Below are 16,496 nucleotides of genomic sequence, written 5' to 3'. Positions count from 1 at the left end.
GTATAGCCTGTGTGTTGGTACAGTGTGTGGATATACTGTGTAATGCACTGTGTGTATGGCCTGTGTATGTGTGTGTGGATATACTGTGTAATGCACTGTGTGTATAGCCTGTGTGTGTGTTGGTACAGTGTGTGGATATACTGTGTAATGCACTGTGTGTATGTGTGTGTGTGTATATACAGTGTGTCCTGATCTCGCGATATTCACCGCCCGTCCGTGACGTCAGTCGCTCACTACGTGGTGACGTCACGACGCGCAAACCACCTGACGTCCGGTCACCGACAGAGAGAGAGAGAGAGAGAGAGGTGAGTAATACAGACAGAAAAATACAGAGAGAGATATATATATTATATATATATATACACTATGTGGAGAGGGAATAGATAAAGAGAAATAAAGAGAGGGATAAAGGGAGAGTGAGGGGGGATAGCGGGTGTGAGAGAGGGGGAGAGGAGTGTGACAGAGAGAGAAAGAGATAGAGAGAGTGTGGGGGTGGTGAGGGCTAGAGAGGGGGACACAGAGAGGGGGGGACAGAGAGGGGGGACACAGAGAGGGGGGGACACAGAGAGGGGGACACAGAGAGGGGGGGACACAGAGAGGGGGACACAGAGAGGGGGGACACAGAGGGGGGGACACAGAGAGGGGGGACACAGAGAGGGGGGACACAGAGAGGGGGACACAGAGAGGGGGACACAGAGAGGGGGGACCAGAGAGGGGGGACACAGAGAGGGGGACACAGAGAGGGACACAGAGGGGGACACAGAGGGGGACACAGAGAGGGACACAGAGGGGGACACAGAGAGGGGGACACAGAGAGGGGGGACACAGAGAGGGGGGACAGAGAGAGGGGGAAACAGAGAGAGGGGGAAACAGAGAGGGGGACACAGAGAGAGGGGGACACAGAGAGAGGGGGACACAGAGAGAGGGGGGAACAGAGAGAGGGGGACACAGAGAGGGGGAACACAGAGAGGGGACACACAGAGAGGGGGGGACACAGAGAGGGGACACAGAGGGGGGGGACACAGAGAAGGGGGGACGGGGGGGGACAGAGAGAGGGGGGGAGACACAGAGAGGGGGGGACGGGGGGGGACAGAGAGAGGGGGGAGACACAAGGAGGGGGGACACAGAGAGGGGGGAGACACAGAGAGGAAGAGATAGAGACTGGCGGGGGGGGCGGAATTAGAGATAGAGAGGGGGAGACAGAGACAGGAAGAGATAGAATGGGGGGACAGAGAGAGGCAGAGACAGAGAGAATGGGGAGGGGGGGTGTGAGAGATGGGTGGGGGGGGAGGGGAACAGGGAGAGAAAGATAGAGATTGGGGGCGGCTGTGAAAGAAAGGGAGGGGACAGAGGGAGGAAGAGATAGAGAGAATGGGGGAGACAGAAATAGGAAGAGATAGAGAGAGTGGGAGGTGGGGGAGTTGTGGTGAGAGATAGAGAGGGGGAGAAAGACAGGAAGGGATAGAGAGAGTGGGAGGGGTTTGTGAGAGATTCAGAGGGGGGTGGGGGAACAGAGAGAGGAAGAGGTAGCGTGAGACGAGGGGTAGGAGAGATAGAGAGGGGACACAGAGAAGAAGAGATAGAGAGAGTAAGATGGGGGGGGTGAGAGTTACAGAGGGGGAGCAGAGTGAGGGAAATAGAGAGATTGAGAGAGGGGGAGTTTGATAGGAGATAGCAGGGAGATATGGAGGGGGTTACAGATGGAGACCGGTAGAGAGAGAAAGAAATGGAGTATGTCTTGAGAGAGAAAAAGAGAGTGTGTGCCACTCTCTGTGAGATACATAGTGTAGATAGTGGGAGGAGGAAAGGGTTAGTGAGAGAAGGAGAGTGTGACAGGAGATAGACATTGACGGGAATAGAGATGTAAATAGACAGTACAGAGAGAGAAAGACGAAGTATGCAAAAGAGAGAAACGCACACAGTATGCAAGAGAGAGGGAGGGTGCGGGAGAGAGAGGGAGGGTGCGGGAGAGCGAGAGTGAGGGTGCAGGAGAGCGAGAGGGAGGGTGCGAGAGAGAAAGGGTGTGCGAGAGACGGGGTTTGCCAAAGAAAGGGAGGGAGTGTGCAAGAGAAAGTGAGATGTGTGTGAGAGAGAGAGAAAAGGAGTGTGTAAGGGAGGGAGTGTGAATGGGAGGAAGTGCGAGAGAGAGGGGGAGTGCGAGAGAGGGAGTATGTGAGAGAGAGAGACAGATTGTGCGAATATGAGAGACTGAGTGTGTTAGAGAGAAAGAGAGAGACAAGTCATAGACGGGGAGAGAGTGAGTGAGGCTAAACTGGGGGTGGGGGTTAGAGAGGGAGTGAATGAGGCTTTGAGCACTTGATAGTATTAATGATTGTAAAATTCCCTGACAGACGGTGTATCCCTATCGTATCTATGGTGAACCATGAGTAACAGCCACCAGTTACGGCCACGCACGTCAGCCGGGGAGATTGACCATGTGGACATGCTGTCAGAGCACGTGGGGGCTCTGCTCCATGATGGCGAGTACAGCGATGTCACCTTTCTGGTGGAAAAGAAACGCTTTCCTGCTCACCGTGTGATCCTGGCAGCGAGATGTCAGTATTTTAGGTCAGTCCCTTCTTTCAGGGTTCAGTGCTGGGGTGCGGTTTCTCTCTATGGCAATAGGCCAGGTTTGGTATAATAATAATCCTTGTATTTGATATGGCGCCTTATCACCTTGTTGAGAAGTCTCAAAACCCTTCACAGAATGTATTGTAAAATGGATTGACTGTGTATTTTGTGGGTGAAACGTGGTATCCAATTGCACACAGCAATCCACCCAGAGACTGCTGTGGATTGAGTGACCACATTGTTTTTGTTTGGTTTGGATTTTTTGGAAGGACTATTACCCCTAGAAAGCGATCCACCAATTGACTAACAACTGGGTTCCTACTTATTGCTAGGTAAATAGAGGTGTGACGAGTAAGGAAACTTGTAGTTCAACACCCTGGGTAGTTAGCAATTCCAATTGAAGCTTTTGAAGCTGAGTACAACAACAAAATTACATTTGCCTTTCATATGGGGAGGACGTCCCAAGGAGCCTCGGGTCGGGATCGGGGAGGGTGGAGGGCAAAGCACGGTCAAAGAGGATGGACTTGAGATGGGTCTTGTCGGAGGCAAAGGAGGGGGCGAGGCGGAGGGTCTGCGGGATGGAGTTCCGGAGGGTGAGGCCAGAGTGGCTGAAGGCCTGCCCGCCAATGGTGAGGTGGGCGAGGCGGGGGATGTGAAGCAGACATTCTGTCAGGACAGCAGTGGTCTTGAAGTCAAGAGACAGAGGCAGAGAGATAGAGTTGGCTATCATCTGCGAATTTGACCCCACGTCTGGATGATTTCACCAAGAGGGAGCATATAGATATTGAACAGGAGGGAACGAAGGACAGAGCCCTGAGGAACGCCACACAAGACAGAGTTGGGGGCTAGAGGAGAAACCATTTGTGGAGAGGAAGTGGATACGGTGTGGAGGTACGATCTGAACCAGTCAAGGACAGAACTACGAAGGTTGAGGTGAGAGGAGAAGCGGTGGTTGAGGATAGAGTGGTCAACAGTATTGAAGGCAGCAGAGAGGTCAAGGGGGATGGGGAGGCAGAGGGAGCCCTTGTCGCAGATGGACAGAATGTCATTTGTCACTTTGACCAAAGCTGTTCCTGTGCTGTGGGCAGCAGGAAACCCGATCGGAGGAGTTCGAGAAGGGAGTGGCAAGAGAGAAAGGAGCGAAGTGGGGATGCAATGACTCATTCCAGGACCTTGGAAAGGAAAGGGAGGTTGGAGATGGGGCGGTAGTTTGAGAGCAGGGATGGGTCCAGGGAGGGTTTTTTAAGGATAGGAGTGATGACGGCATTTTTAAAGGTGTGGGGATGGTGCCAGTGGACAGGGAGAGGTTTATGTCTGAGTGGAGGGGCAAGGACATGAAGCTGGGAGGCAAGGAGAGGGGTAGGATGGGGATGAAGGAGCAGGTGGTCGGTTTCATGTGGGTTATAGTGGTGATATAGTGGGACGTCCTTCCGATGTGAAAGGCGCTCTATAAATGGAATCTTGTTGTTGTTGTGATGAGAGACGAGTGGGAGACAGGTTTAAAGGTGTGGAGGGAGGGAGGGATGTCTAGGGACCAGGGTGTGAGGGGGAGATGGGGAGGGTGCATTTGACGGAAGGCCATAGGCAGCTGAGTGGATCCCCTCGACTTTGGTTTTGAAGAAGCCCAGCATCACCTCGCAGTTGGCGTTGGAGGAGAGGATGGGCGGAGGAGCTGGTTGGTGGTGGAGAAGAGGAGCCTGGTGTTGTCCTTGGCCTCCAAGATTGTCTTGGAATAGAACGACGGTTAAGTGAAGGCGAGGGCGGAGCAGTTGGATTTGATAAGATCCAGCCAGATCTGCCGATGGACCGTTAAGTTGGATTTGAGCCAGGTGCGTTCAGTGGCATGCACCTGTGCCTTAAGGGAGCAGAGGTGGCTGGTATACCAGGGTGACTTTCATGAGTAGGAGACGGTTCAGGAATGAGAGGAGCAAGGGCATCAAGAGTGGTGGAAGGGGAGTTGTGGAGAAGAGTGACGGAGGAGGATAGATTATTGCGGGAGGAAGCCCAGAGCAGGAGGAGTTCAGATGACTCCAGGGCAGCGGGGGGGGGGGGGAGGATTTTTTTCGAGGGGCGGTAGGAGATGGAGGTGGGTTGCGTGGCGGTGGGGAGAGGGATTGAGGAGTTAAGGAAGATTAAGTGATTGCCCGAGATGGCTTTTGTTGGTGATGGTGGGGTCGGAGACGGTGATGGACCAGGTCGAGGGAGTGACCGCGGACGTGGGTGGCGGAGTGGAGGTGGATGTTGAGTAACTTCTAATCTAAGTAATGGTTGAATTTCTCCCTCTACAGGGCTTTGCTGTATGGTGGAATGAGGGAGTCACATCCCCAGGCTGAGATTCCCCTGGTAGATACGACGGCTGCAGCGTTTAGTATGCTGCTGAAGTACATCTACACGGGCCGAGTCTCACTGAGCAACGAGAAGGAGGAAGTCTTGCTGGATTTTCTTAGTCTTTCCAATAAGTATGGATTCCCTGAGCTAGAAGATGCCACATCGGATTACCTTTGTACAATCTTGAACATTAACAACGTGTGCATGGTTTATGACGTGGCCAGTCTTTACTCTCTGGCCAAACTTAGTAACACCTGCTGTCTATATATGGATAGAAGTGCCAAGGCAGTTCTAACCAGTGATGGATTCCTCACTGTGTCGAAGGTAAGATTAACTGTAGCAATCTGGAAGTCGATCATTTCTGTTTTGAAATACAGCACGTAATCTTGTTTTTCTCCTAAACCCCTTGATGTCAGCTGCTGATTTCAGTGGAGTTCACTATTGATCATCATGGTTTGTTGATCGTTGGGATGAACTGCACAACTTGTTTGTTGTCTCCATGTGTATGAGGACGACACTCAAATCTACTTCTCCTCCCGCAGCGACTCCAGGTCCACTGGTGTTCTGTCAGCTTGCTGGTCAGACATCAAGGCCTGGATGAGCGTCACCTTTCTGCAGCCTGAAGGTTCACGAGATGGGAGTCATCCTCTTTGGCTCCAATCAATGTCTTCTCACCCATGGCTCCGACCTCCACTTCCCCAGCCTATCCCTCAAACTTACTGAACCTGAGAGTAAGCTAGGTGTTGGGTTCGATCCACAGCTGTCCTTCCTACCCCACATTGGTCCCTAACCAGGACCCGTTTCCTCCACCTTTGTCACATTGCCTGCCTCCGATCGTACCACCCAATGCAACCGAAACCCTCATCTACGCATTTGTCACCTCCCTCCTTGATTATTCCAATGCCTTCATTGCTGGTCTCACAAAAGAAGTTAACTCAAAACTCCGCCACCCGTATCCTTACCTGCACCAAACACCATACCCCCATTACCTCTGCCCTTGCCAGGCTCCCTATAACAGAACGGATTGATTTTAACATCCTCACACTTGTTTACCAATCACTTCATGCCCTGGCATTTCCCTACCTCTCTGAGCTACTTGTACCCCACTCCACTACCTACTGCATCTGCTCGGCCAGCCTCCTGCTTGTCCCTCGTTCCCTTCGCTCCATCGTTCAGGCAATCCTGATCTAGGTTACTTACCAAATACACAGTCACTACACTTTACAGTAAATCCTGTGAAGCACTTTGAGACATTCTCCGAATGTGAAGGTGCTGCATCAGATGTAAGGATTATTATTAATTATAATCCCACAAACAACATGAAGTGGGTGACCAACTTTATCTGGTAGTCAGTACACTGGGAGAAACTCCTTTTTTTGATGGTGAATTGAGCCGCAAAGTCTTTAACATCCATTTGAACAGGCAAACAACACCTCAGTTTAACTCTCTGAAGGACAATGCAGTGCTCCCCTAGCACTACAGCCTAGATGTGACCTCAAAAGTTCTGACGTTCTACAAGGGGCTTGAACTACACTCTCTTCCCCCATCCCGCACCGATTTGATTGCCCAATTTTTTTGGCCCTACTCTGCCTCCACCTCCTTTGTAGGGAAGGCAGAGTCACTGAGCTTGGCAAGAGAAGTCCAGGAACATGTTTCACTTCTGATTGAAAGCTGTAATGTACGTTTCTCTGTGTTTTCTGTTTCAGGCTGCTCTGCTGAGCATCGTATCTCGAGATTCCTTTGCAGCTCCTGAAAAGGACATTTTTCTGGCCCTGGTGAATTGGTGTAAACGGAACCCGGATGAGACACACCCTGAGATCCTCCAAGCAGTTAGGCTGCCCCTGATGAGCCTGACTGAACTGCTGAACGTGGTCAGGCCAGCAGCGCTGCTCTCTGCAGACACCATTTTAGACGCAATCAAAATCCGCTCTGAGAGCCGAGACATGGAACTTAACTACAGAGGCATGCTGAGTAAGTACATCCCTGTAACCTTCCCAGTTACTGGCAATGAGAACCTTTTTTTTTTTTGCATGTTCCCACTGCCTATATACAGGTACTTTCGGCCATCCTTTCTTGTTCACGCTAATAGTTTACATGATAATAAAAGTAGTATTATTAATAATCCTTCCGTTTGATGTAGCACCTTATCATGTCTGAGGCATTTCATAGCACTTCACAGAATATACTGTAAAGTAAATTGACTGTATATTTTCAGCGGGGCAGCAGTGTTTCACCCACAAAATATATAGTCAATTCACCTTACAATATATTCTGTGAAGCGCTATGAGATGTCTCAAAGACATGATAAGACGCGATATCAAACGCAAAGATCATTATTATATTTTGTGGGCGAAAATCCTTACATTTATACAGCGCCTTTCAAATCAGGTGGACATCTTAAAGCAATTTACTGGATTCACTGTAAAGAGGAGTGACTGTATTTTGTTGGTGAATGGGGCAGCAATTTGAGCACAGCAATGTCTCACGAACAGCTGTTAATTGATAACGGTAACAGGTAATTGACAAATTGTATTTGAGGGATTGTTGGCCAGGACACCAGGAGAGAAACTCTTTTGTCTTTTATCACCTTACTGGGCATGATATTCCACATTCCAATTACTCTCTGAAGGAAAACATTTCTCTTAAGCTCTCCTTTTGCTCCTGTGACTCCCTTGTGACCATCCACCCTTTGGTTGAGAACATTAAATTGAAGCCCCGTGTACCTGTTCAGGTGTATGTTAAGGATCCCATGGCTGTAGTTGAAAAGGGAAGGCAGCTATCCTAACCAATACTCCCCCCTCCAAAAAAAATTGTTCATGGCTGCTTCTGGGACATTGCTGTCCACAAATAAGCTGTCTCGTTCACCCATAATTCACACAGTCACTGCACTTTACAGTATGTCCTATGAAGTGCTTTAGGACATTCTCTCAATGTGAAAGGTGCAACACCAAATGTAAGAATTATTATTTAATAATTATTTTGCAACTTGTACCTCTAGTCTGATCTTTGGGTGGTTTGATTTGGGTCTAATGGTACCTCCCATCAAGCTGTATTTTTAGTGACTCAGTTAAATGATTCAATTTGAAAGCTCCTCACTTCTGCTGTTTGTTCCTACAGTCCCCGAAGAGAACATTGCCACGTTGAAACATGGCGCGCAAATCATTACTGGGGAGCTGAGAGCCTCGCTTCTCGATGGTGACACACAGAATTATGATCTAGACCATGGATTCTCCCGCCACCCCATTGATGATGATTGTCGGTCAGGGATTTGTGTGAAATTGGGGCAGCCGTCCATCATCAACCACATTCGTGTTCTGCTCTGGGACCGTGACAGCAGGTCAGAGGCAGCTCTATATCTTAAGACATAAACTGACAAATTGTACTGTGCTTAACAGCATGAATGAGTCATTAGGACAAGACATTGACTAAGGGAAGTGTATTATCGTAATAATAGACTTCACACAGCTCACTAGGTGTGGGGCAGCTCAGGAATGAGTTATATCGGATGAAAAGATTGAGCTGATTTTCTATTTGGAGTGTTTGAGTGAGATTGTGGAGTCCTGTAGCTCAGTGGTTAGAGTACTTGCCTCACAAGCGAGAGACCTGGGTTTGATTCCCGGCAGGGCGAAACTTTGGCTAAGTGAAAAGTTTCCTTACTCCGCACGCCTATGTTTTCTTAGCAGTAAGGAGAAACCCAGATGTTAGTCGATTTGCGGATCACTTTTCCAGGGGGAATAATTCCTTAAAAAAACTTGGTCGCTCAATCCATGACTGTTTGAGGACACTGCTGTGCACAATTGGCTGCTGTGTTTCATCTACAAAATATACAGTCAATTCACTTTATTCTGTGAAGCGCTTTGAGACATCTCAAAGATGTGATAAGGCACTATATCAAATGCAAGTACCATGGGATATTTAACATTCACCTGAACAGAAACGAATAGAAGCTCAGTTTAATGTCTCATCTTAAAAATGGCACTTCCGACCGTACAGCACACACCCCAGCATTGCATTGGAATATCAGCCAAGTCTGTATGAGTTCCAAGTCGTGATCGAACCTATACAGGAGTCCTGTAGCTCAGTGGTTAGAGCACTCAGTGGTTAGAGCACGCCTTGCAAGCGAGAGACCTAGGTTTGATTCCCAGCAAGGCGAAACCTTGAAGTTTCGTTACTCCACACGCCTGAAAATAATCCCTCAAGAAAATAAGGAATAATAAAATTGGTCACTTCAATCCACAACTGTTTGCGGGATTGGCTGCTGCATTTCGCCCACAAGTATACAGGCAATTTTACAGTCAACTTTACAGTACATTCTGTGAAGCACTTTGAGACGTCTAGAAGACCTGGAAAGCGCAATATCAAATACAAAGATTGTTATTTTATTGTTATAACTTTGGTAACCTTTCCCCCTCCTTCCTCAGCTGCCCAACTCCCAGTTGGCTCTTCGAAGCGTTTTGAGAGATTCCCCTGGCAATGTTATTGTTATTGTGTTACAGCCATTTACACACTATGTTGTGTTACCATGTTTACACAGTGTGCCAGTTGTTTACACATTGTTGTGTTGTACCCGTTTACACACTGCGTTGTATCTCAGCTGTTTACACACTGCATCATGGCCCAACAGTGACATCCTCCTAATGTGAAAAGCACTATATAAATGCTATTTGTTGTTGTTTATTACAGTGATTAAGGTCATGACGCACTTGTGTCATATAGTAACCAGTTACACACCGCATCTCGGAGCAGCCGTCCGTTCACACACTAGGTTGTGTTGTTGCCGTTCACATACCGCATTGTGTCTCAGCTGCTTATACCCTGCTTGTGCACTCGGCGGCATGCCTCAGCTGTCACGTCTCAGCGATTTACACATCATGTCAAAACCATTTCCACTGAGTGATGTTGCAGTCGATTCCACGTGCGTGGTGGTGGAATGGTTTACACACTGGGTGGTGCCCAAGCCATTTACGCGCTGCGGGTGTCACAACCTTTTACACGTTGCATCATGTTACAGCAGTTTACACACTGCATTCTGTGACAGTCCTTTAAACACTGTGTCACATCACCATACTGCATCGTGTCCCTGCAGTTTAAACATGTTGTGGGGTTGCAGCTGTTTTACACACTGTGTCATGTCGCGGCTGTTAACACGTAGCTTTGACCTCACTGCTTCCTCTTATGCCAGGTCCTATTCCTACTATATTGAAGTGTCGATGGATGAGCTGGACTGGATTCGCGTCATCGATCACAGCAAATATCTATGTCGATCTTGGCAGAACCTCTACTTCACCCCACGGGTCTGCAGGTCAGAATTTGTGTGGGGGCAGGTTGGCGGACGGGAGGGAGGAATGTGCATTATATCAGGAGCTCCTCATGTTTATGTGTGAAGTGTAAGGAGTTAACCGCACACGAGTAGCTCAGTAAGCGCCAGTCTTGCACTCTTTCTTTCTGAACAGTCGGGGATTGTGCGCAGCAGACGTGCTGATTAAATTTTCTTCTCTAGTTATTGCCAGCTACATTCCTCCCCTGCGACCTATCTGGTACGTGAAAGAATTTTGTTCGGTAAACGTGTTGAAATTTGTACCAATAAATTCTGATTCTTCCAGCCACTGTGAACGTTCCAATGGCTGTAGTGAGTTTATTATTCCCTCAGTGTGCTACCAGCCCGCACTCCCAATTATTTTTTGTGTGTGACACCTCCTGCATTTCAGCTGAGCTACTTCACTGTATACATTGCTCAAAGCCTCCTCTCACCCCAGAGAGTTCATTACGCAGGAGCCTTTGACTACCCCATCCATCTGCGCTTTCTACCACTAATCTTGGTGCCTTCTTGTGGAGTCCAGTAGCGTGAGGTAGGTGGGGGGGGTTCGGTGGTTTGGGGCTGTTTGAAATCAGTAAGGGCGTGTTCCAGTATTTATCGGATCTATCTTGTGGAGTGATTTAGCATATCAGTTAGTGCGTTCTCCTTGCAAGCGAAAGGGCCGGGGTTCCATTCCCAGGTAGGGCGAAATTTTAGTCAAATTTCCTTATCGCACACATCTCTGTTTACCTAACCCAGTTGTTAGTCGATTGGTGTATCGTTTTCCGGGGGTAATAATTCCTTCCAAAGAGCAAAAAAAATTGGACACTGCTGTACGCAATGGCTGTCGCTTTTCGCCTACAAAATATACAGTGAATTCACTTGTAGTGAGTTTGACCGTGAAGCGCTTTGAGGCAGCTCAACAACGTGATAAGGCGTTAAAATCAAATGCAAGGATTCTTATTATTCCTTGCGGCCGCCCCCTGAGCCCTTACAACCACCACCATCACTTCCACTACCACCGCTACACACTTCAAAGCAGACTGGAGAGATGCTCTTACATGTTATTTTACTGCAGTTTGAGAGAATTTCCTCCAGCAGAGGTCACTGTTATTATGATACACTCAGTCTCACAGATGGAGCCTTTGAGACAATTCTTAACTCTGTGCTTAAACGGCAGCGATCGTCAGTGAGTCACTGAATGGAGAATTGATTCAAACAAGCGACAGAACAGCTCAAACCTTCAGCTCCTGAAAAATAGCCATACCAAGAAATTACTTAGTGTGTATAGACACAAAGTCTCCCACAGTCATTCGGTTTCCATTATTTCCTCTGCTCATCCGCTGGCTCCTACCTCTGTGGCAGGAGCTTGTGGAAGCTTGCACAGGGCTCGAACTCCTGAGGTGCAGGGAATGTTTCTGTGCCCTGTAATGCACCTGCGCTTATTCAATGCGCTGTGAAGCAGGTTCGGTGTATGTTTCAATGCGCTGTGATGTGGCGCATATTTCCATGCATTGTAGATGGATTGAATGTTGCATGTGCTGTGCGTTCCCAGTATTGATGTCCCGAAGCTTTCTCTCTGCCCTGTTTAATAGCTGTCTGGAGATGGATGGTTGGTGTAGCACAACAGCCCCGGTGCCAATTGATAGATAGGTGGTGAGTTAATGAGAGAGAATGTGGGTTGCTGGCTGCTTCACGTGCTGTGTCCCTATCTCATTTTCTCTTAAATGAAGGAATGTATTGCTTTGAAACAATCGATGCAAACTATTAGGTGACACAGCCAGTTACATTCGGTTGCAATTAAAAGCAGCCAAGTGTAGAGAAAGGAAATGAAGCAGTGCATTTTCCTGCTATTTCTCTTTGTATGATTGAAGAAAGTAAAGCCAGGAAAGTCTGTATCAAGCGTTTGTGACATGAGGGGTTCTGGGGTGAGTGGGTCTGAGCCAGATGGGGTGGGCTGTTGGGCAATTCAGTGGCACTCCTTATGATTTCTGTGAAGGTGAATTCAGCAACTGTGAGTGATCTCGAGAGATGTTCTCCGGTCACCCGCCTGCCCCCACACTCCCTGCTCTCCACCCCTCCTGATTCCAACCCCCAGCTCGGGGTCCAAATCCCTGACTGTCCAGCACCTTGGGACGCCCTCTTGACGTGAAAGGCGCTATACAAATGTGATTTGTTGTTGTTGTCCTGTGCTGTGGGAATGGCCCTGGTGCCTCTCACCCACTCCCACCCCCCATTGCTCCCTCCCCCCCGTTGCCCCCTCCCCCTGTTGCCCCCTTCCTCCGTTATCCCCTCCCCCCGTTGCCACCCCACCCCCCTCCCCATCCCGCTCGGTGCCGCCCCTACCCCACCAGTGCTGCCCCTTCCCCCGTGCCATCTCCCCCGTGCCATCTCCCACCCCCTGCTCCCACCCATCCGTACCCCCAACCCCTGGGCCTCTCTCACAGGCCCCTCCCCTGGGCACCCCCCCCACCCCGGTGCCCCCTCTTCCCCCCAGTGCCCCCCCCCCCCAGTGCCCCCTCTCCCCCCAGTACTCCACAACATCATGGTTCGTCTTCCTTTCCATGCAGGTACATCCGCATCGTTGGCACACACAACACCGTCAACAAAGTCTTCCATCTGGTCTCGTTGGAGTGTTTGTTCACCAATGAGCCCTTTCTACTGGACTCTGGAATCCTGGGTAAAGTCACGTGTGTGCGTGTGCGTGTGTGCTTGCCTCCATTTGTCTGCCTACCTGCCTGTCTGTGTGTCTTTATCTGTCTGCCTCTCTCTGTCTGTCTGTCAGTCTGTCTCTCTCTGTCTTGGGACTCCTTTTTCCGTCTCCATCTCTGACCCTCTCTCTCAGTACCTGAGTGGCGGCCAAGTTATTACACCCAGTAACCAGGTACTGTTTGCTCATTACTTGTCTGGCATTACTTGTCATCTGACTTTGTGGTTATAAGATCCACTGTATGTTTTTTCAGTTCCTACCGAGAACGTGGCGACAATCTCTGAGAGCGCCAGTGTTATCGAGGGAGTGAGCCGGAGCCGGAATGCTCTGCTCAATGGCGACACCAAGAACTACGACTGGGACTCGGGCTACACCTGTCACCAGCTCGGCAGCGGGGCCATTGTGGTGCAGTTGGCTCAGCCCTTCATGATTGCATCCATGAGGTAATCACTAATAATCATATTCCTTGCATTTGATATACTATAGCACCAATCACATCTTCGCGACATCTCAAAGCGCTTCACAGAATAAAGTGAATTGACTATATATTTGTGGGCAAAATGCGGCAGCCAATTGCACACAGCGGTGTCCCTCAAACTGGCGTGGATTGAGTGACCAATTGTTTTTTATGGTATTATTACAAACAGTTGTGGATTGAGTGACCAAATTTTTTTTTGAGGGATTATTACCTCTGGAAAAGTGATCTGCCAATCCACTGACAATTGGGTTCCTACTTACTGTTAGGTGAACAGAGGCATGTAGAGTAAGGCTCTGCCCTGCCCGGGAATCGAACCCAGGTCCTCTCGCTTGCGAGGCGAGTACTCTAACTAATACTCTGCAGAACTCCACAAATGTATTGTAAAGTGGTGTATTGACCTTCTATTTTGTGGACGAAATACAAGAAATTACCCAATAGTCGCCAGCGATGTGCGCGACAATCTCACTACAAGCTCTGTGTTCCCACAGGCTCCTGCTCTGGGACTGCGATGATCGAAGCTACAGCTACTATATCGAAGTGTCGAACAACCTGCAGAAATGGACAATGGTTGCGGATCGGACAAAGGTTACATGCAAGTGAGGAGCGTATTGTATTCTGTCAACAATCAGATCAGTATTTTGTGAGGGGGAGTCATCCACATGCACTTTTGCTTGACATGTTCACTGGACCACATCACCCCCTGTGCCGCACCCCCCCCCCTCATCCCCCACCTCTCCGGTGTCCCAGCGTGATAAGGCGCTATATCAAATCCAAGAATCATTATTATTTTATTGCTACCCTCGACTCGCCTCCCCCGAATTCAATCCCACAGCTCAGGTCCAAACCCTCAACTGTCCAGTGGCTTGAGATGACATCCCGGGGTGAAGGGCGCAATTAAATGCAATTTGTTATTATAAGAATGCAATGTCATTTACTTTCTGTTAATCCATACTTTGCTTTTGCTTTAGATCATGGCAAACGATCAACTTTGATCGACAGCCCATGGTGTTCATCAGGATTGTGGGCACGTACAACACAGCTAATGAGGTACGCATATAACTGCAGAAATAAAATAGTTGGGGCTGGGATATACAGGAAACCAGCATGTTCATCGCAAGAAGGGAGCAGTGTGCATGGGAATGTACCAAAGTAGAAAATAATCCTATACCATTCTCCGTCACAACACTCTGTGATACACTCTCACTGTAACTGCAATACACTTACTGTCACAGTGAGAGTGTATCAGTGTCACAGTGAGTGTTTGTGGGGGTGGGTATTGTGACAATGAGTGTGTGGGGCGGTTAATGTCACAGTGAGTGTGGGGGGGGGTAATGTCACTGTGAGTGGGCGGGTAATGTCACAGTGAGTGTGTGGGGGTGGCTATTGTGACAATGAATGTGTGGGGCGGTTAATGTCACAGTGAGTGCGGGGGGGAGGTAATGTCAATGTGAGTGGAGGTGGATAATGTCACAGTGAGTGGGAGGGGAGGTAACACAGTGAGTGTGGGGGGGTAATGTCACAGTGAGTGTGGGGGGGTAATGTCACAGTGGGATTGTGGGGGGTAATGTCGCAATGAGAGTGGAGGGGGGGGGGTTAATGTCACAGTGAGTTTGTGTGGGAGGTTAATGTCACAGTGAGTATGTGTGGTGGGGTAATATCACAGTGAGTGTGTGTGGGGGGGGTAATGTCACGGTCAGTGTGTGGGGGGTAATGTCACGGTGAGTGTGTGTGGGGAGGTAATGTCACGGTGAGTGTGTGGGGGAGTAATGTCACAGTGAGTGTGTGTAAGGGGTAATATCACAGTGAGAGTGTGTGGGGGTGTAATGTCGCAGTGAGTGTGTGGGGGATAATGTCACAGTGAATGTGTGTGGGGGGTAATGTCACAGTGAGTGTGTGTGGGGGGTAATGTCACAGTGAGTGTGTGGAGTGTGTCGAGCTCCTCCAGTTTCCGCCCTGCCCACAACACAGAGACGGCACTTATCAAGGTCACATACAGGAAGGTATTAATATCCCTGTGAAGTATTAATATTGTCGCTCCCTGTACCAGGTGTTTCACTGTGTGCACTTTGAGTGCCCGACACAGATCAGCGTGCAAACACAGCATCCTGAAACCAGCGAGCAGGGCTCTGGCCAGAGAGATCCGCAGAAAAGGTTGAGGCAGATTCGATCTCCGGGAGCATCATCTCAGTCGGAAACCAGACCCCAATCCGGTCACTGAGCCACTGGCAGGAAACTGGGAGAGCTGGAGGGATCGAGGTGGAGACGAGTGGAGAGGTGGAAAGAATGATGGGGCTTGGGGACAGGGGGGAGGGATTCAGGCACCGATGGGAACCGGTGGGCAAGTTACAGTGAGGGCTAAGGGGGATCGAGGCCTTGTTCAAGTAGCATTGCGCTGTAACCTCAACCTTTCACCTGCTGTTTGTGAGTGTGTGGTGCTCCCTCACCTGCTGCAAATCAGCGCAGCTCCAGTGGGAATCGGACGCCCCGGTGGGAATTTTATGGCTTGTCAGAGTAGAAGATCCAAGGGCTCACTTCATGTCATCCCTTTCCATTCCCAGCTGTGGAACCAGCAACAGCCATCCAAAGAATGGAGGTAATGGGGGCCTCAAGCCAGTCCTGGGTGTTAATAATACTTGCATTTGACATAGCGCCTTATCACGACTTTGAAGCCAATTTGCACATAGTTAATGCCGCACAAACAGCCATGAAGTAAAAGACTAATTTTATCTAGAGGAATGTTGGCCAGGACTCCGAGAGAAACTCCCATTTCTTTTCAAATAGTATCGTGGGATCTCTAATGTTCTCCTGAACAGACAGACGGAACTTTTGTTTAACATCCCATCTGAAGGACAGTACAAATCTGATAACGCAAGCACTCAGTGTCAGTCTAGACTGAGAGTTCATAGACCCGACATGGGGCTTGAATTCTCAACCTTTTGACTCAGAGACTGGAGTGACTAAGCCAGGCTAACACCAGGCTGTTGGGATTGATGCCAAGAAGTTACAATTCCCCATTAATATTAAACTCCTCTTTTTCATTGATTCCTTTCTCAGTTTTTATGATGAGGATAAATAATTGTTAATGTTTCATAAAGATATTGCCCCGGGCTCCT

The 16,496-nt window shown here is 49.1% G+C and overlaps 1 protein-coding gene across 2 annotated transcripts; it reads left to right on the top strand.

Moving 5' to 3' along the window:
• Positions 1-201: 201 nt before the first annotated feature.
• btbd9 (BTB (POZ) domain containing 9) lies at positions 202-16,052 on the top strand. 2 transcript variants are annotated; one of them, XM_042333684.1, is made up of 11 exons: positions 202-305; positions 2,352-2,568; positions 4,860-5,223; positions 6,606-6,870; positions 8,017-8,236; positions 10,082-10,201; positions 12,766-12,875; positions 13,159-13,348; positions 13,872-13,979; positions 14,352-14,430; positions 15,431-16,052. In XM_042333684.1, the coding sequence occupies exons 2-11, from the start codon at positions 2,384-2,386 to the stop codon at positions 15,599-15,601; spliced, it is 1,812 nt and encodes a 603-aa protein (XP_042189618.1). In that variant the 5' UTR covers positions 202-305; positions 2,352-2,383; the 3' UTR covers positions 15,602-16,052. The 2 variants fall into 2 exon arrangements, with proteins under 2 accessions (XP_042189618.1, XP_042189619.1); XM_042333685.1 differs by lacking the exon at positions 202-305 and having other exon boundaries at positions 2,279-2,568.
• Positions 16,053-16,496: the final 444 nt, after the last annotated feature.

This window comes from Callorhinchus milii, unplaced genomic scaffold (genome assembly GCF_018977255.1).
Source record: "Callorhinchus milii isolate IMCB2004 unplaced genomic scaffold, IMCB_Cmil_1.0 Scaffold3, whole genome shotgun sequence".
NCBI classification, from domain to species: domain Eukaryota; kingdom Metazoa; phylum Chordata; class Chondrichthyes; order Chimaeriformes; family Callorhinchidae; genus Callorhinchus; species Callorhinchus milii.
The sequence above is the reverse complement of the archived record's forward strand: the minus strand, read 5'-3'. Positions and strand labels throughout refer to the sequence as shown.

Coding starts and splice junctions, on each gene's coding strand:
- btbd9 (XM_042333684.1), top strand. CDS start 2,384: ATGAGTAACAGCCACCAGTTACGGCCACGCACGTCAGCCGGGGAGATT. Junction 5,224..6,605: donor GATTCCTCACTGTGTCGAAG/GTAAGATTAACT, acceptor TTTCTGTTTCAG/GCTGCTCTGCTGAGCATCGT. Junction 12,876..13,158: donor ACTGGACTCTGGAATCCTGG/GTAAAGTCACGT, acceptor ATGTTTTTTCAG/TTCCTACCGAGAACGTGGCG.